The following is a 20,189-nucleotide window of genomic DNA, read 5'->3' as shown; positions in this document are numbered from 1 at the left end:
CAGCACAAAATGGTGCTCATGTTGGAAATCCTAAACCAGCCTTGTAAATGCGAGCTTCACCTACATGTTCAATATCTGTTTGCAGCAATAAATTTAAACTTTTCTTCAGGATCTCAGGGAAAACCAGTATGAGTTATTACAGGGAGACTTCATGGGATAGAAACTTAAAATCTAGTTCCTACATACTCCAGGTTAATGTTCAGATGTGGAAAATTATCTTCATATACCTCATGAAGAGAGTCAGCTGGACCACTCCTGGTATCAATCCTAATTCTACTGGATTATCTCTTAGCTTCCATTTCTTCCTAAATGAAACACACTTACTCTTCTGGGTTAGAGACAAAGTGCCATAGACAATGTTTGACTTTGTGTGGTTCACTAGAAGGACAGGGACCATTTCACCTTCTCATTTACACTGTTCTGTTTTAGGATTGGCAGATTCTAGAATGGCCAACTCTTCCTTTTTTCCCCCCCTAATGAACAGGGTCCAAAGGGACTGAGATGGTGAACTGTTTCTTTTCTATTCTCTGAGACATCTTCTGAGTGGTAATTAAGCAATCCTAGTTCAGCATTCTCATGAAGAAGGGAGGGAAACCTGGGAAGTCTCTATGCTACTGCAGATCTGGAAGACTATTAATGCTATACTACAGATATTTTTCTATATCTGGTAATAAAGTTTTAAATAAACTTTCATTTTCCTTGAATATCTAGATTCAAATAAGACTCAAGGAAAAGGTTTAAGTGACCATGGAGAATTTAGTTATTCTTGGATAGTTTTGCTCCCAGTATCATCAGACTAGAGAATTTTAGATTGCACTTACTCACCACGCTTCCCTGCGATCATGATGTTTAGGTCACGGTTATTGTCATCAAAAACACATTCTGTAGAATCTGCCATCTTTATCTTTGTTTCTAACCTGACTAAGGGCAATCATAATACTTAATTTTACATAAAGGGACCTTTCAGTGCCATCCCTTTCCAGACTTGAGTAAACTAAGTAGATAATTGCCTTCCATGAAGACCTCATTTTACTTTTTGTGGAATCTGTGCAAGGGCTGATGCAATTCTATTGGCCCTGAATGTGTTGTGTTATTGATCATTGACCCCAGAGAAAACATCACGACACCCTGCTCCCCAGAACTCTGTGCAAACTCTTCCATTTCCTGTGGATTCAGAAATTGTTTTATTATTGAAGATCAATAGCAGATAAAACACTGTTCAAATCATTACTAATCTAGGAGAAAAATGAAGCATTATTGGTGAAATAAGTACTGCTGTTCAAGCTCAGACTATAATCATTGCTGATTATAATATAATTGCATTATTTCTCCCTTCCTGTCTAATGAAGATATGCCTTGACCAAGTAATCAGTGAATGTTCAGAAGACCATTCATAAACTAGAAAGATGCTGAAATTGAGTCCATGCGCATTCTCAATGAGCTCTACTCACTCTTCGTTTTCTTTCCCATCTTTATAAACCTCTGATAAATGAATAAGAAGGATTTTATGGCAAGGAAAGCTATGGCTGCCACACAGGCCAGTAGGAATCCAATCACATCCAGAGAGTGGTACTGGTACCAGGTGAGGTTGTGTGCAAGTGGCCTCAGATGCTTGGCTCCTTTGTGGCGCATGACAAACTCAATCCAGAAGATGACTCTGTCCATCGGTTTCATGGGCTGGTCATGGTGAATGGTTGACAACCACATTGCATTCTCTTTATAGCTGAAAGTAAGAAAATGGACATCAACTTATATAAATTATGAAAAAATGCACTTGTACAATTTTTGTGTATTCTTTATGTTCATGACTAGGGAGACTTTCAGAGGCATGACTGAGCTTCTTGAGCATGCAAGATTAAGCATGTAAAAAAAATGAAAAAAAATCCATCAAAAATTTCTAAAGTAAAGTTTGGACATAGTTACACCTTAAATTCAAAATATACTAAAATGAGATATTATTTGAGTATGTTAAACTTCAGTTACCTATAAGCAATTAATAGTAAACTTTGTGAGCAAAATGTATACTAGTGTCAGGATGCATAAGTATAAGACAAACTTTTCTCTTGTCTCCATGTTTGTGCATTTCTGTGTAAAGGTGATAAAGATTGAAATAAGATTTTTATGGAACATATATCAATTGTTAGTGGTTATTATTGCAAATGTGTTCTGTTTCTTACTATTTAGCTCCGATAGTTTTTTCATTTCTTTTATGGATTTCTAATTAATGTTATCACACATTTGATAAAATTGATAGGAAGAATAATTTTCTTCCCTGTTACTATAATGGGATTTCTTATTAATTTCATTACTCTTATTGTTAAATAGAATTACAATAAATTCTCACTTTTACTTTTAAATATATATGTGTGTGTATGAAAACATGTGTTTGTGTGTGTGTGTGTATGTGTGTTATGAGATCTACTGGAGTTAGACTTACAGATGTTTGTAACCAACTGATGTAAGTGTTGGGAACAGAACTCTGGTCCTCTGCTATGGTAGACCTTATCTTATCCACAAAGCCATCTTTCAAGCCTAATTGTTGCTATTGTTTTTGATACTCATTTCTTGTCATCGTTGTAATGTTAGAAGTAAGACTTGTAAAAATTTCACATTGAAGTACTGTGGGTGCATTTGATTCTAATGCTGAAATAATTATAGATGAGTATAAGAAGGAGAAGGGTAATATAGAGACATAAATCATCAACTCTAATGCCAGTTTTATGTAGCACAATTAGCAATTGTCATATAGATAACTTACGGTTTCTTTATTTACAAAGCAAAATGAGAACATTATATATTTATTCTCATTAAATAATCCTCATTTCTTACTTAAAATTTATATATGCCATACTTACTTAAAATTTAGAATGTACCTTATTTAATGATTAGGAAATGGGAAGATGGAGGCTCATTAGGGAAGGGAGAGGGAGGTTAATACAAAAAAAAACTAGAAAATATTAGAGTACCAATAAGGATGTCAGAGAAAGCCACAAATCCAAATGTCCCATAACACGTACAATTTCATGTATAAATATACATATATAGTTTTAAATATCTTTTCTCATATGGGCTCATGGTGCTTGATCCAAGAGTCAAAGAGCATCTAACATAAATCCAAACACCAGACCAGACACCCAACTTTTTTAAGAGGTTGGCTGGGTCTGTCAAAGAGACTCCCAAAACATATGGCCTATTTGTGTTGCTTGTTCTCCAGAGGTGGAAGGTAAGTTTCTATTGCTGAACGAGCATGAAGTTCAGAAGCAGACCTCAGAGACCTCTGAGCTGGAACTGACTTGAAATCCCCTTACCTGAACACTAGTTTCTGTGGTACAACACAGCAAAGAGAATTGAAAGATTTTAGAAGCCAGAGGTACAAATAACCGCTGTGAAGTTGCTTTTTGATAAGCTACACTCATGAAGTCTCAACAACATAGATCCCTAAACAAGACCTGAATAATGGTGACGCCAATATTTGGGTCAACAACATAAGTCCCTAAACAAGACCTGAATAATGATGACGCCAATAGTTGGGTCAACAACATAGATACCTAAGCAAGACCTGAATAATGATGACGCCAATAGTTGGTCTCAACAACCTAAGTCCCTAAACAAGACCTGAATAATGATGACGCCAATAGTTGGGTCAACAACATAGATACCTAAACAAGACCTGAATAATGATGACGCCAATAGTTGGTCTCAACAACGTAGATACCTAAGCAAGACCTGAATAATGATGACGCCAATAGTTGGTCTCAACAACATAGATACCTAAACAAGACCTGAATAATGATGACGCCAATAGTTGGTCTCAACAACCTAAGTCCCTAAACAAGACCTGAATAATGATGACGCCAATAGTTGGTCTCAACAACGTAGATACCTAAGCAAGACCTGAATAATGATGACGCCAATAGTTGGTCTCAACAACATAGATACCTAAACAAGACCTGAATAATGATGACGCCAATAGTTGGTCTCAACAACCTAAGTCCCTAAACAAGACCTGAATAATGATGACGCCAATAGTTGGGTCAACAACATAGATACCTAAACAAGACCTGAATAATGATGACGCCAATAGTTGGGTCAACAACATAAGTCCCTAAACAAGACCTGAATAATGATGACGCCAATAGTTGGTCTCAACAACATAGATACCTAAACAAGACCTGAATAATGATGACGTCAATAGTTGGTCTCAACAACCCTAAACAAGATCTGAATAAGGATGGCCCCAATATTCATGCTAACGTGAAAAGAAGGAGATCTCTCTCTGCTCCTAATTATTATTGGCACTGAAGTATTGCTGACGTGGGAGAGAAATAGGCTTTTCCAGGAAAGAGCTTCCAATTGGGTTTTTTTAATCAAAGAAAAATAATGATGAACATGTTAATTTTCTTCAGTCTAATAGGTTTTAACTATTTGAGTTTACCCTCAAACAGGTGGCATATTTAATTATTTAACAACTCACTTACATTTATGTTAGTATCTATGCTATTTCAATGCAGAAAGTTACAACTTCTGTAACAGTTACCTATCTCTTTTGCAGCATTCAGGTTTCTCTGTTGGAATATTTTCCTTTGGCTTCTAGGTGACATCTGTCACCACTCCTAACATTTCTTTTCACTTCACTTATTGGTTACTTAAATTTTATATTATCCTTAAATCTCTGACCAATTACTTACCTAAAAGAATTAAAATTAAGAATTGGCCAGAGCTGGTTGCATATCCCTATTGGCCAAGCAGTTTAGAGGATGAAGCAGAAAGATTGCACATTTAGGACCAGTCTGATTTACATAGGAAAGAAACATAGAGCACAACATGGACACAAAAAGTAGTATCAAAAAGAGAGAAAAATCTATGACACTGAATCATACCCTAATTTGTCTCTGTACCTTCCATTATTCTTGCCTTCAGGATAATGGTTGCCCCTTTGGCCTTCAGTAGGAATCACAATTAATGATAAACAAATAACAACATATATACATTTCAAAAGGTTATACTCACGAAGTATTATCTATGACGGCCTCCAGGGCACTGAGTAAATCTGCCCTTGTCATTGTTCTGAAATCTAATGAAACAGCTGCTCCTTTGGCTACCATGTAGGCAATGTTATCATGTTGCTCTGCAAACAAAGGAATGCCAATCATAGGGATTCCAAAATGGATCGCCTCATAGATTCCATTGGCTCCACCATGAGTTACAAAGGCTTTGGTTTTTGGATGACCTAGAATAACATGAATTCAGGTTGACATTAATTAGCAGTCTTAGACATGAAATGAGAAATGTGTACTATAAGGAACTGAAAGGAGATTTTCTACATGAAGATTCTTTTTTAATTAATTAAATTTATTATTTTAGTTTGCATCAAAACTGCTATTTCCCCTTTTTCCTCATCCTAAGAAAACCTATGTGCATATTCTTATACTCATAACCTCAGTGAAATATTTTCTTGTTTCAGAGCAAGAAGAAACTAAATTTCCATAGAGATATTTTGCAGAATTGCTTCAGACTTGAGACTTGAATATGAAATCCTGATTCCTAGTTGAACACATGGGGTACATAAAAGAAAATGAGTATTAAAAAGACCAACTGCATACCAGAACTTGTTATCTTAAATAAATAATACATTGACTAAGTGTCATATAAAGGATTTTGAAGTCAACTAGGATAGGTTTGTTCTGAGAGTCTTACCTAGGAGGTCATTCTGGGGGAGCCATTTGTAGACTCTGGTATTAGGCCCTAAGGTGTCTGGTGTTTTGCCATCAAATCTCCAAAGAACCTGTTAAAGATTAGATAATCTTTATTGCTGGAGCCAAATTTAGCATTATATAGACTGAATAAACTATATCTAGGAATATAGGTGTATCTACATATGCATAAACATATGTGCCAACATTGATAGAAATGGTGCTATGAATTTGAAAGAGAGCAGGGAGCATGGATATGACAGGGTTTGGAGCAAGTCAGGGAAATGACAAACAATGTTATTCTATTATAATTTCAAAAACAGAAATTGCAAAATTAGATCATTTTAAGGTTAAATATAACATAGCTAAATATCCCCCATAGGAGGGATGAAAACATCAGACACGGTAAATAATGAGAACTCTGGAGATACTGAGAAGATTGTGTCATCAATGTCTGTGCTTATTATTACATTCAGACTGGTTAAACATAATCATCATTTTCTAGGCAGAGATGCAAAGATAACAACATTGATGCCAGACTTCAGTTTGTAATCAATCTACTCTTTTGTTACAAGATGTTATTCAAGGAAGTGCTGCTGAAGTATTGCCATTTCCTCTCTTCAGTGCCCTTCTAGGTTACACACAGAATATTGGGGACTTATACTGCCTCAAACAGTTGGGCTTTCACTGTGCTGCAGTAGTTTATCCATGAATGCAATCATAATTCATACAGGAGTTTTTGATGAAGATTTATCAGGGTAAATTGTAGTACCTACAAATTGGTCATTTAAGACAGAAGAAAAATTTCAGTTTTTAGTCTTGTCTATACCGCCCTTGACAAAGAAATGTACTTTGTGAGCATAGACTCAGTACAAATAAGACTGTAGAATGAAGCAGCTTATTAAAGGAAAATTATAGACCATTATTGTAATTAAAAATAAAGGGAAAATGTTTACAGTATTAATTAGTTATGATGGGACTGATGTTTCTATTATAACCATGGAATAATGGCAACCGAATGGCTCATTTTCGGGGTGGGGGTAAATTAAACCCTGATGTGGTTGAGAACTATGCAGTATTAAACAGAATACTACAAAATTACAAGGTAAGAGTCCAGAAGACATAATGGAAGTCCTGCAGCCTTACGTTACTGATGTTCTGATTAATATTTTAAAGAGATTTCCTACAACAGACTCATGCAGAGATCTATATTCCAACATCTAATGATACCCATTCTTCGGAAACAAACTTTTAATGGAACGTTGGGTTGTCAAAAATGAAAAGGAATAGGAAAAGAGTTTTAATGGATTATGGGACTGATATTCCCACGTGGAAAAATACTAAGTATGACTTAGGTTTTTCAAAGGAGTCAAAAATTATAAAATCATAGTGACATGGCTCAGGATGTTCTACATAAATATGGGCTTATTATTACACCTGAAAAAGTATAGCAATTAGACGTTGTATAATATCTGGGGTAACTTGTTACTAGAACAACTGCTAAGCAACACTTCACCTCCCACATAAATTTCCATTAGACAATTTAAAAACATTCAATGCCTTTCACAAATTATTAGGGATTGTCAGTTTTCTATATACCACTTTATAAATGCCTAATTATGACCTAACCAGTCCATCTAAAACTCTAAAAGGAGAGAGAGCATAGCATAGTCCTTCGTTTTATCTTTAGAAGTAAAAGAAGAATTATAGCGATTTGGTTTTAAACTAAAAGATGTGTTTGTATATTGTGTGGTATCATAGCCACAAGTTGGGGGACACCTGTTGGGGTGACATCCTTTGGGGTTTAGCATTGACGGGGTTTGCACGTTCCAGGGTAGCAGCATGTGGATTAGAAAAATTAGGTAGTCCTGACTTCCTTGCTCATCTTCTCCCTCCTTCTGCTCCTCATTGGGACCTTGGGAGCTCAGTCCAGTGCTCCAGTATGGGTCTCTGTCTCTATCTCCAGGACCACGAGTGGTGCACCCACCCACTGAGACAGTGGGGCTGATCTATTGGGAGCTCACCAAGGCCAGCTGGACTATGACTGAAAAAGCATGAGATAAAACCGGCCTCTCTGAACATGGCGAGAAGTGAGGGCTGATGAGAAGCCAAGGACAATGGCACGGGGTTTTGATCCTACTTCATGTTCTGGCTTTGTGGGAGCCTAGCCAGTTTGGATGTTCACCTTCCTAGACATGGACGGAGGGGGGAGGACCTTGGACTTTCCACAGGGCAGGGAACCCTGACTGCTCTTTGGACTGGAGAGGGAGAGGGAGAGGAGTGGGGGGAGGGGGCGAAGGGTGGGAGGAGGGGGAGGGAAATGGGAGGCTGGGAGGAGGCTGAAACTTTTTTTTCGTTTTCTCAATAAAAATAAATAAATAAAATAAATTCGTTTCAAAACTGAAAAAAAAAAAAAGAGGGCTGTCTGCTACCATGGAGTGTCCTCTGAAAGGACAGCCAGTGATCTTAACTGCATAGTTGACGGTCCAGCCCCAAACCTTAGAGGTTTATAATTTCTTCTCTAAAAAAAAAAAACTACTCTAGAATAAACTGTGGAGTTTGTTTATTCCAGTACTGTATATTGCTGTCTAATTTACTATTGAGAGATGTGTGTCTAAAACACGTAGTTGGTTTTATTCTAGATAATTTTTATGATGAATACAGATTTTTGGTGGGGAGCTATGGAAATATATGTACGTGTTCTAATAAAAGTGTGTTTCCCAGCCTCAAAAAAAAAAAAGAAAAATTAGGTAGGAGGAGCAGAGATATGAAAGAAATAAGGAGACAGAGAATAGAAGCAACGGAGTTATCCAGTGAATACTGAATATGCCCATGCTTATTTTTCATATACGTATACACTACAATCCAAAAGCGGGGGAAGAAGGCAAAAGAGACTGGTTTGACATGACACAAGGAAATATAGAACAATTACTTGCTTCAATACTTGAGATATCAAGTCTCTATTACTGAATTAAGCTTTCTGATGTTTTAGGTATGACATTCAGTGGCTACACCTGAGACTAAGTATCCTGTAAGCAGCAACTCCCTGGGTAAAACCTCCTGTCCTATCCTTGAAGGAGCAGAAATAGGCTTGGATTCTCTGACCTAAGCTCAAGGTGCAGTGGAACCACTTCTTTAGGCCCCCACAGTGTGGATCCTTTGCTGCTTTTAAACTTATTTTCACCACACAATTGTCTCCTAGAGGAGATGTAGTAAAAAAGAATAAACCGTTAGAATGGATTTATTTACACCATAAGGTCCATACAACACTAATTTCTTACTTTTCTTTTCTTGTTCAATCAGTAAATCAGGGGAGGACCCAATGTCAACAATCATATGGCTTTGATCCTTGCTGTACTATATTACGTCTGACTTACAATCAGTTTTAAAGAGAGTTACAGAAATGTATGGGTTTTCAAATTTTATTTATACATTACTATGGAAGGATGGAAAACTGTTTTACATTTTTCTTATCCTATTATTTCTTGGACTGTGTTTTGCCCTTCTCCCAGATGTAGTAGAAAGGAGTGGATCTACTTCAGGGTAACCACTACTGCTTGCTGCTGTTATCCAGATAATGTGTAGCCTGCTCTTTGTGTGCCTCTGTGGAAAAACATGTTTTTGCCCCACAAGGCTCCTCATTATGATTGTATACAGCTTTAACTCATGTATGTTTTGCTCATAAGACTTTTCTTAACCTTCAGTGCATTCTTTGTCTGAGTCTCTGAATAAAATTGACTATTCGGCCTCATTTTCTGGCCTGTTCTCCCAAGTATCACTGCCTCTGAAGCAGTGACAGTGTAGGTCTTAAAACAAAACCTTCAACCAGCTGTATCGCCTTCTCACCAAAAGACTTATGTTCTTTGTAGAACTATTGCTGTAGACCATGAGGTTCAGAATATGCCTGTAATATCTACACATTGGAACTCCATCTGTTGCCCAAACGATGATTATGACCACATCAAGTGAAACTGATATTTTTTTCTTCATTCCTTTAGGAGGTCATGTAGTAACTTTTGTCGTATTAATTCACAAACTGATTCTTCACTAAATCACCCTCTTTTCTATCCATTCAACTTGAATTCCTTTTTAAAAAAAGAGAATTTTCAAGACCAATTTGTGCACTACAAATTTTCTTGGCTGTGTGGTGTCCCGATAGAGAAAACTTTATTTACCAGGGCCTACACCCTTCCTATTTCACAAGCTAATAATTGTCAATAATTCTATGGCTTTGGGTAGGATAATGTACCCTCTTCCTCTAAGCATGCTCAAATTTGGTCTGATTTTGGTTGTGCAGGTATTGTTCGTGTTTTTCATTGACATGAGTTCAAATCTATGCAATCATTGTCTTTTCATGATAAATCAATTTTGCTTTAGGATTCTAAGAATCTTAATGTAGACATACAAATCACCAGTTGCAGGAAAAAATGCATGCAGAGTTCTGAAGATGAATCCATATCCTTAGATTGTCAGTGAGATTCGAAATTTCTTCTCCTGTCTCTATCTTATTCTCTTTTCCTGCCTGGGTGTTCTGTATGTGCTGCAGTATATATGAGTCAATTAATGTGTGTGGGTACATGTTTAAACCTTCCAAGGTGAATGGGGACTGGAGAAGAATACCTCAAAAATTCATTCTGGTTTCTCTTCTGTTGGAGACAGAATTTCTTATATGATTTTTTTTTCTTTTTTGCTGTGGACTCATAGGAATTGTATTTCTGCCTTCCATCTTTGATCAGAGTGTTGGCATTACAGACACATACAATACTGTGGCTTTGGGGGATTCAGACTGAGCTGACCACTCTGCACTGAAAAGAGTTAACATACCAAGCCATTCCTCTTGTTCAGAAATTCATTAAATGTAGCAAGCAGATGTTAAACAAGGCTCCATTTTATGAGGTTTGTTGGGGAGTTGTAAAATTATGACCTTATTTGGGGCTTGAATTATGATAGATTTGGGTATTGCTGACCATATTAATCTTTGCAAAGATTCTTAGCAGTCTCTTCTACATAATTTGCTATTCACAAGTGTTATTATTGAAAAATATTCCAAAATCTAATGACATTGATTTATGTCCTACTGACTTGTGCATACTGGTAGGGATGCAGTCCTTATGATGAACTGCAAAGATTTTACTGCAGAGGTCAGACTGTTCTTTGACAGAAAAATTAGTCCGTACCTGAGGCCTACAATAAATGCTAATGTTGAAACTCTCAGACAAATCTCATAAAATGGAGCATTAGCCTCATGGTTAACATGGATTTGCTACATGACTGATAAAAATCAAATACAGGGCGACATCAAAAATCAATGTAGGTGAATAAAGAGTGGGTGTTCCAATACAAAACTGAAAATGCTCATAAACATTCAAATTTAAACCATAGAAAATTACCTTGTAGTATTCTTTATAGAGTGAGTCATCAGAAACTTTATATCTTATCTTAGATTCCTTTGGACTTTTTCTTTTTTCCCTATTTCTTCCTTGAGTGGTAGGACTTTACTCTGACTGGTTAAGAGCGGAGTCATGAGTTTCATCTTTTATGATGCAGACGTCACTGTGAGGGAAGCACCCGTCTACCTTTCCCTTGGATTTTTCTCCTACAAATACTGGCAGACCAGTCAAGAGCAAAAGTTTTTTATTCTTTTAATGCTTTTTCTCTCAATAAGCCAAAAGTATACTTTGATTGACAGTTGGTGAGCCTCGGACTCCCTTCCTTCAATTTGCCCTCTCAACTGCACACTGAACAGGTGTGTTTCAAAATTAGGATGCAGAGTCATGCTGCATTTCAACACCTGCTTACTGATATTCTGATAGAAATACTAAATACAAATTAACTCACCCCTGAAAATCTAATGTTTACAGTGACTTTAAGCAATCAACAAATAGAACAAGTGACTCTGAAGAATTTGGCTATGTCTACGTAGACTGGATAGCAATGTCATCATTCTGTCAGCATTTCAGAATGTGCCCAAGGTGATCACTGTGCTTATATCCAAGTCACTCTTAGTCAAAAACACTTTCTGCAGTATTGAAGCATTTGTTGTGAATATCAATTTCTAAATTCCACTAAGGGAAATTAGAGCTTCCTTAAAACTTTACCTTTCACACAATCATTTCTATAATCAGACCTTTCAAGGACGTTCACGTGGAATGCTGCCCCTCACCTTTTGTGGAATCTGGGCAAGGGCCCATGCGATTGCATTGGCTTTGTCTTCTGACATGTTGCTGACCATTGACCCCAGAGAAAACACCACGACACCATGCTCTCCAGAGGACTGGACAAAATCTTCCATTTCCTGTGAAAAGAGTTTATTTCATGACAAAATACAGTTGTAGATTAACCACTTATAAAACTTTATGAAAAAACTAGGAAATTAAAAATTGAAGTGTTTCTAGGAATATTTAGAATAGTGGTGTTAAAACATACAGAAGACAAGCATGGCAATGTCAAAGACTTTGAACTTCACTGGCATCCACACAAACTATACTCACACATTGTCCAACAGAATTTCAAAATATCCTCTTCTGACTAAATTAAAACTCAGGAGTGAAAGCATATTCTATGAAGCATTCATAAATGTGTAGTGTAATTTACATGCTTTCATCTTACAGGATCTTGCCATTTTATTTTTCTATAATACCCGATTTGATATTATTAGCAAGTGTTTGATGAAATAATATTTATGTTATATTATGTGCATATGTGATAGTTTACACAAACTTCCTACTATGATTAATAAAATACTTTGGTTCTTTGTGAAATAATCATAACTTCATGATAAACAAATACCATATAAAAATTTTCTGGTATTGTGTACGAATAGGGTATTTTCAGAGCTGATATCCAAAATTTACTGGTTGGAGAGAAACTGTCTATGTTGTTTATTCGGATATCAAACAATTATCTCGGATATATGTCATCATAGCTTTTGGTGATGAACAGTTTATGAGTGATGAGTTTAACTGACTTAATTTCTCTGTCTTTTTTGCATGTATTTATATGTGTGTGTGTTGTATGCACATGTGTGTTTGTGTATATGTGTGTGAACATGTGTGTTTAGCACATAGATGCCAAAAGTAAAAATCTAATGCCTTCCTCTATGAGTCTTCAAAATAGGTTTTGAGATTGTCTCACACTGAACACAAATCTCAGCATTTTTTAACAGACTACGAGACAGCAAGCTCCCAGTATTAAATGTTTCTGCAACCTCAGTGCTAAAGTCATTGCACTGTACTGGGACATCCAACTTTTTACCTGGGTGTGTGATACAAACTTAAATCCTCATAGCTACATGGTAAGGAATAGCTAACCATAAAAGTACCCTGGCTGACTTAATTTAATTCACTGATATGAATGTGTTCCCAGTCTATGACATTCTTTTTTGAGTTTATCGAATGCCTAGTGAGACAGATGCTTAAATCCACTTCCTATATATCTCTATCCTGGGGAGAAAAATCTAATAAAATCTGTAGAATCACATTCATCAGAAAGGAAATCAAATGACAAAGAGATCTAAAGAATGTATTTACCTTAGGCAAGGGTTTAGCAGGTTTGCAGTGAAGACCTCCAACATATTCAACATTTGGTAAAGTTGGGCGAGGAAACTCCACATCCCAGTAGGATCTAATAAGCCACATTTCTGCTTTGCCTATTGTCTCAGTTAGGGTAGTGGGCCTTCCTAGAAGGAGAAATGAGCAAGTGAGAAGGAGAAAAGTTGACAGGATTGTCAATTGAATGTAAAATATATTTTCTTTAAATGGTGGAAGATATATTTGATATAGAACATATGCATTTAAAAACAAATTTTACTGTTTTCTTGAGTTAATGTTGTATCCTGCTACATTACTGAAAATGTTTATGACTTGTAGAAGTTCCTTGGTAGAATTTTGGGGATTGCTTATGTAAACTATCATACCATCAGCAAACAGTGAGAGTTTGACTTCTTTTCTGATTTGTATCCACTTGATCTTTTTTTGGTGTCTTATTGTTCTAGCTAGGACCTCGAGAACTATACTGAATAGATATGGAGAGAGTGGACAAGCTTGCCTTGTTCTCTATTTCAGTGGAATCGCTGGGAGTTTCTCTCCACTTAGTTTGATGTTGACTGTTGGCTTGCTGTATATTGCCTTTATTATGTTTAGGTTTATTATGTATGTTCCTTGTATCCCTGCTCTCTCCAAGACCTTTATCATGAAGGGATGTTGTATTTTGTCAAAAGCTTTTTTGGCATCTAATGAGATAATCATGGTTTTTGTTTGTTTGTTTTTTTAGTTTGTTTATATGGTGGATCATGTTGACAGGCTTTCATATGTAGAACCATCCCTGCATCTTGATCTTGATGAAGCTGACTTGATCACGGTGGATGATGGTTCTGATGTGTTCTTGGATTCTTCACAGACCTCGAAAGAATGCCACTCAACTTCATATGGAAAAACAAAAACCAGCATAGCCAAAACAATCCTGTACAATAAAAGAACTTCTGGAGGCATAACAATCCCTGACTTCAAACTCTACTACAGAGCTACAGTACTGAAAACAGCCTGGTATTGGCATAATAGCAGACAGGAAGATCAATGGAACTGAATAGAAGACCCAGATAATAATCCACACTTTTTAAAACACCTGATTTTTAACAATGAAGCAAAAAAATCATATTTTACATATGGTGCTGGCATAACTAGATTCAACATGCAGAAGAATGAAAATAGACCCATATCTATCACCATGCATAAAACTCAAGTCCAAATGGATCAACGCCCTCATCATAAAGCCAACCACATTGAACCTTATAGAAGAGAAATTAAAAATCACCCTTGAACTCTTTGGCACAGGACACCACTTCCTAAATATGATGCCAGCAGCACAAACACTGAGAGAAACAAATAATAATTGGGACCTCCTAAAACTGAAAAGCTTCTGTAAAGCGAAGAACACAGTCAATAATACCAAATGACAGCCTACAGAAAGGGAAAAAAATCTTCACTAATCCCACATCAGACAGAGGTCTGATCTCTAAAATATACAAAGAACTGAAGATTTTGGTCATCAAAAGAACAATAATCCAGTAAAAAATGGAGTATAGACCTAAACAGAGAACTCTAAACAGAAGAATCTAAATGGCTGAAAGACACTTAAGGAAATGTTCAACATCTTTAGTCATCAGAAAAATGCAAATCAAAACAACTCTGAGATTGTTTATTATACCTGTAAGAATGGCCAAGATCAAAAGCACTGATGACAATTTATGCTGGAGAGGTTGTGGGGGTAAAGGGAACACTTCTGCATTGCTGGTGAGAATGCAAACTGGTACAGCTCCTTTGGATGTCAGTGTGGCGATTTCTCAGAAAATTAGGAAAAAACCTTCCTCAAGACCCAGTAATACCACTTTTGGGTATATATTCAAAGGATGCTCAATTGTGCTACAAGGACATGTGCTCAACTATGTTCATAACAGCATTGTTTGTCATAGCCAAAACCTGGAAACAACCTAAATGACCCTCAACCGAAGCATGGATAAGAAAAATGTGGTACATTTACACAATGGAGTACTGCACAGAATAAAAAATAATGACATCTTGAATTTTGCAGAAAAATAGATGGAGCTAGAAAACATCATTTTGAGAGAGGTAACCCAGACCCAGAAAGACAATTATCACATGTACTCACTCATAAGTGGTTTTTAAACATAAAACAAAGAAAAACAGCCTACAAATCACAATCCCAGAGAACTTAGACAACAATGAGGACACTAAGAGAGACATACATGGATATAATCTTCTTGGGAATTAGAAAATGACAATCTCCTGAGTAAATTGAAAGCATGGGGATTTTAGGGGAGGGTTGAAGCAGAGGTGAGAGGCATGGTGGGGAGCAGAGAAAAATGTAGAGCTCAATAAAATCAATTAAAATATAAAATAAAAACAAATGTTGATTCATATGTAAAACAATTTGCATGTGTAATTGACTTATAGCTCACATAATATACATAAATGTCAGCTTGGGTTTATTTTTAAAACAAACATACGTATTACCTTATATTTCCACAGTGATTTGAAATAATAGTTATTGAAATAACCCAATATACCACTATTTAATGAGCACACATTTTACTCTTCCCTATTTCTTTAAAAGGAACAGTGTAAATATAAACACACTTCCAGGTCCAAAAGTCACATTATGCCATGGACCATGGCCAGACTTCCCCAGCGTTCTTGTAGTGTGTAGCTTGTCCTTCATCCTTGTTTTGCTAAAGGAGCTGTAAAGTTTATGAATTGCTGAATTTCTGGTTAGTGCTTCTAACTTTGTTTCATATCACAAACTTTAATAATGCTTACCTTTCAAAAATAATCAGAATATCTTCAGAAATTATGAGAATATGAATTGTGGACAGTCTTATCTAAGGCATATTTGTTGAGAGAAAGAAAAAAAAACAACTGCAAAAGAATACTGACTGGGTACATGAGTATCCGTGTTTCTGTAGTGTTTAAACAGCAGATGTTAGGGAAGTACACAATAAAAAAAATATGGTATTGGTAGAAACTCCAGTTCCGTTTTTACACCTATGAGCTAGCATAGATTCTTTCAAAAGTAAAGGAATTCTTTAGGAAATAGAGAGAAAATATTTTATAATTTGATTTTTATTTATGTACATGTGTATCTGTGTGAATATTTACAACTTTATTCAGGAATCAACAGATACCATAAAAGGGCAGCAATTCTGAGACACTGGACCTGGGTGGGTGCTAGGAACAGAACTCAGGCAGTCAAAATGAATAGAAAAAAAACCTCTTAATCTTTAGGTTATATTTTCAGACCCCACAGCTTAGTTTTAAATAAAGATAGTTGCCTATGCAAGAGAAAATAATTTCTTCAATGTTATATATATATAAACTGTAAAATATTTAATTCCTTAATATACGTTAATTATGATTTGGTTAACTAGCTAGTGACTTATTAAAATAGATTAAAAATTACAGCAAAATGAGTAAAGAATCACTTAAGAAAAGTCTACTTGCTTCTCTTCGCAACTCTGTATCTCAGCAGATTCCAGTATCAGGTCTGATAACTGCTTCTCTTTGATCAATACTATGAGCTTTTACAGTGAGTTTGGTGGCTAACATCATATTACATTTGATCACCTATAAAAGGCAACTTCACTATGCACTTCATGGACATGACTATAGATTTAAATACTTGTGAAATTTAGGTCATTGAGCTACTGAGAAGAAACATAACTTACCCAATGTTTCACTGTAAAATTGACTCCATTTCTTCTCATTAAATGTCTCGAACCAAAAGTCGAAATACAGCATACACATCATATTTTTTACCCTCTCCATGAATGTCATTTGACCACCTAGACCTGACAAAATCATGGGTACATAAGAGGGAGGGACTGAAAATTTCCCACTGTACTTTTCCATTGTATATCCAGGAGTGAAGCGCAGACTGTACAGAAAAGGGATCTGGAGAAGTTCAGCTATCAACTCCCCACAGGGAGCAATGGCATCCGAAAAAAGGACATCAAACTTGGATTCCTGTAGTTTTGTCATAAGTTGTTTGTTTGAAACTGTGTCTCGGCAAAGCCTTAGATAGCTATTAGAATATTCTTCAAATGTGTTTTGTAGCAAAGGAGAGAAGGATAAACATATATCTCTTGGCATCTCATTAGTCCATAAATCCACAACCTTTGTAAAAACCTTGTCCAGATCATCTTTACTGATAGACGTAGAAAAACTCTCAAACTTCAGACCAGGTGACTTTTGGGGATCAAGAAAGATGGAAGCTGATGGTCTCAGAACTGTCACTTCATGACCTCTCTGTACAAGTTCATCCAGTATTGTCTTTAGATTCATCCAGTGACTGTATTCCATTGGCCATACCAATACCTTCCCACAGTTCCCTAATCTTAAGTAACAACACATTTGCAGGAGCAGCAGAACAGACATCCACTTCACAGTCATCCTGGGAAATCAAAGTCTTCTGTTCAGAATGTGTCCCCTGTGTCATCGCTTATTCTTATATCTAAGGAGAAAAATCCATGAGTTAAACTATAACCTGAGTAGATTCTGAGATTAGTGGAGATAGTAAAAGCAAATATTAATTTCTCATATTTGCATATCAGTGTTTAATGCCACATGTTTTATAATGAAGCAAATTCAGGAGTCAATACTTTGTTTGCATAACACCTCATTTCTAAGATATTTGAATAATAACAAGAATACTGGTTAGCAAGACGTTAGTATGAAATTTCTTCTCAACATAGAACCCAAGATGTAGTAATTGCACACCATATAAATATTTTATGGATATCATTTTTAAAGTTTTTTATACAACTGTTGATTAACATATTCACCTACATATAATTTCTAAAATGCTTGACAGTACACCTAACTAACTTTAATGACAGTAGTCCTGGGAAGAAGATAGACCCGAGACTTCTCCTACACATGTCCCTAGGGAAATAGTTGACTAGCAGTTGAGTTGTTAGACTTATAGCTGATAGACTAAACCTGAGAGATATTACTGCTAAGGCAGTTAGTTGGTTCAACTTATTTGTCCACTGGCATTTCATAAGCCCAAAAAGTACTTGATTACCTTGTTATCAAAGTCTTATTCCACAAAGGCCCTGAGAAGTAGATGAGTCATCAATTTCTGTAAGATTGTACATGTAGACCTTGGATATTGACATGTGATCTGCTTATGTCTTCTTCTGTGTCCTGGTATTTTGCTGAAGCTATAAATTTTCAAAACACTCTAGGAGATATCATCTAGGGAAAGTTTTTAGTTATAAGTGCCAATTTCTCATTATATTGACCAAGTCGTTCACCAAAACAAAATTTTGGAATTATGGACATATTTAGTACCATGATTTGAAGTGGTAGTATTCATCATTGTAAGCAGGTCTATAGAAGTTTTTGTGAAGGGAACATGTGTCAGGGACATCCCCAAATAATGGAGAGCTAATAAGTTAATCCTTTCTGGAAATTTCCTTACACATATACCCAAATATTTCTTTCATTATAGTAATGCTTTTACCAGTCAACTTAGTGAGAAAACCATTAACTCACAAAAATGAACAATAAAGGAGAAGAAAGGAACAAAATAAATGACATTAGAATTTATTAAATTATAAATAACAAGCTTGGATGTTAACATGTCAAATTCTTTAATTAAAATATATGCTCTTTCTAATCAAACAAACATCTAAACACGAGACTCTATGTATTAAAAAATTTCTTCGTAGGTAATAAACACTTGCGCTGAGAATTGGAAAAATCAAAAGAGTAAATTACAAGTAGTAGATACACTTATAATTGTCAAAACCAATTAAGTTATAGAGTATAAAATATGAGCTTTAAGGTCTTTATATATTTACCAACATATTAGTTTATCAAAAGGCAATCACTATAATACATACACATCCAATTATTTTCCACAAACTTTGGAAATGAAAGAGAGACGTAAACACAGTAGGACCTGTAGTTCTGAACACCTCACTTCAATTGGAAAATCACTTAGGCAAAAATTCAGTACTAGAATTTAGCACAAACTCAACTGGCTAAACAGAAAATTTCATTCAATGGGACAGGATATACATTCCTCTCACCAGCACATGGCACACTGCCGTGCATTCACAATGAATAGAGCCACAGAAACAATTCTCAATAAACTGATACAAATTAAAAGCATAATTTATTATCATAGTATAATAAAACCACAATTCAAAAATAGAGACATTGTAAGTTATACAAACACTGAATTTAAAAGAATTATTTTTTATAACCAGTAAACCAAGGAAGAAAATAAAAAGGAAATAAAATAGTTTCTTGAAATCAATGAAGTAGGGAAGCATAGCCTATGAAATCCTGTGAGGTATGACAGCAGATGAAATGGGGAATTTACATGCCTACATAAAACCAGAAAATATTCAGTAAATCCAAATGGTAACACGGACAGACACAGATCAGACATAAAGCAAACAAGCTTTATTAGACATAAAGCACAATCCATAGGGAGAGATATGGAAAATTAAAATTTGGGCTCGCTTCTAAACTACTGTTAAAAGAAGTCTCTCTATTTAATGAGATATCTACACAGGTATTATCTATGGTATTAGATTTATAACATTTAGGATGCTAGCAAATAAGTTTTAAATAATATTAATTCCTTATATATTTCCATTTTCTCTCAGTTGCAAAATTTTGTTTCGCTAAATATTGAAAGCTATAAATGCTTACATTTTCTCAGATGACTTAACACTAATCTTCATCAACAGAGAGCACTGGAATACATACTTTAAAATAGTAAATATTTTAGATGACAAATACTTACTATTAGTATTTCTGAATTATTTTAAGTCATCTTTACTGATGGCCAGACCAAGACCAGAATTTAACCTCCAAAAGGTATTTCATGCCCAACTTCAGAAATATAGTTTTGAGGCAAAACCAACAAAGATCCATCAATATTAGAAGAGGGTCAGAATAACCCTGA

General features: G+C 35.6%; 1 protein-coding gene across 1 annotated transcript; it reads right to left on the bottom strand.

Annotated features, from left to right (window-relative positions):
- Positions 1-1,334: 1,334 nt before the first annotated feature.
- LOC142832333 (UDP-glucuronosyltransferase 2B17-like) lies at positions 1,335-17,754 on the bottom strand. The gene is made up of 6 exons (XM_075942752.1): positions 16,933-17,754; positions 13,223-13,371; positions 11,857-11,988; positions 5,698-5,785; positions 5,011-5,230; positions 1,335-1,723 (listed from the first exon to the last, which is right to left on the bottom strand). Exons 1-6 carry the CDS (start codon positions 17,654-17,656, stop codon positions 1,444-1,446), a joined length of 1,593 nt encoding a protein of 530 aa, XP_075798867.1. The 5' UTR covers positions 17,657-17,754; the 3' UTR covers positions 1,335-1,443.
- Between the last annotated feature and the right edge of the window lie 2,435 nt (positions 17,755-20,189).

This window comes from Microtus pennsylvanicus, chromosome 12 (genome assembly GCF_037038515.1).
Source record: "Microtus pennsylvanicus isolate mMicPen1 chromosome 12, mMicPen1.hap1, whole genome shotgun sequence".
Classification (NCBI taxonomy): Eukaryota; Metazoa; Chordata; class Mammalia; order Rodentia; family Cricetidae; genus Microtus; species Microtus pennsylvanicus.
The sequence above is the reverse complement of the archived record's forward strand: the minus strand, read 5'-3'. Positions and strand labels throughout refer to the sequence as shown.

Coding starts and splice junctions, on each gene's coding strand:
- LOC142832333 (XM_075942752.1), bottom strand. CDS start 17,656: ATGACTGTGAAGTGGATGTCTGTTCTGCTGCTCCTGCAAATGTGTTGT. Junction 13,372..16,932: donor ATTTTACAGTGAAACATTGG/GTAAGTTATGTT, acceptor TTCTCCTTCTAG/GAAGGCCCACTACCCTAACT. Junction 11,989..13,222: donor CTGCTAAACCCTTGCCTAAG/GTAAATACATTC, acceptor CTCTTTTCACAG/GAAATGGAAGATTTTGTCCA.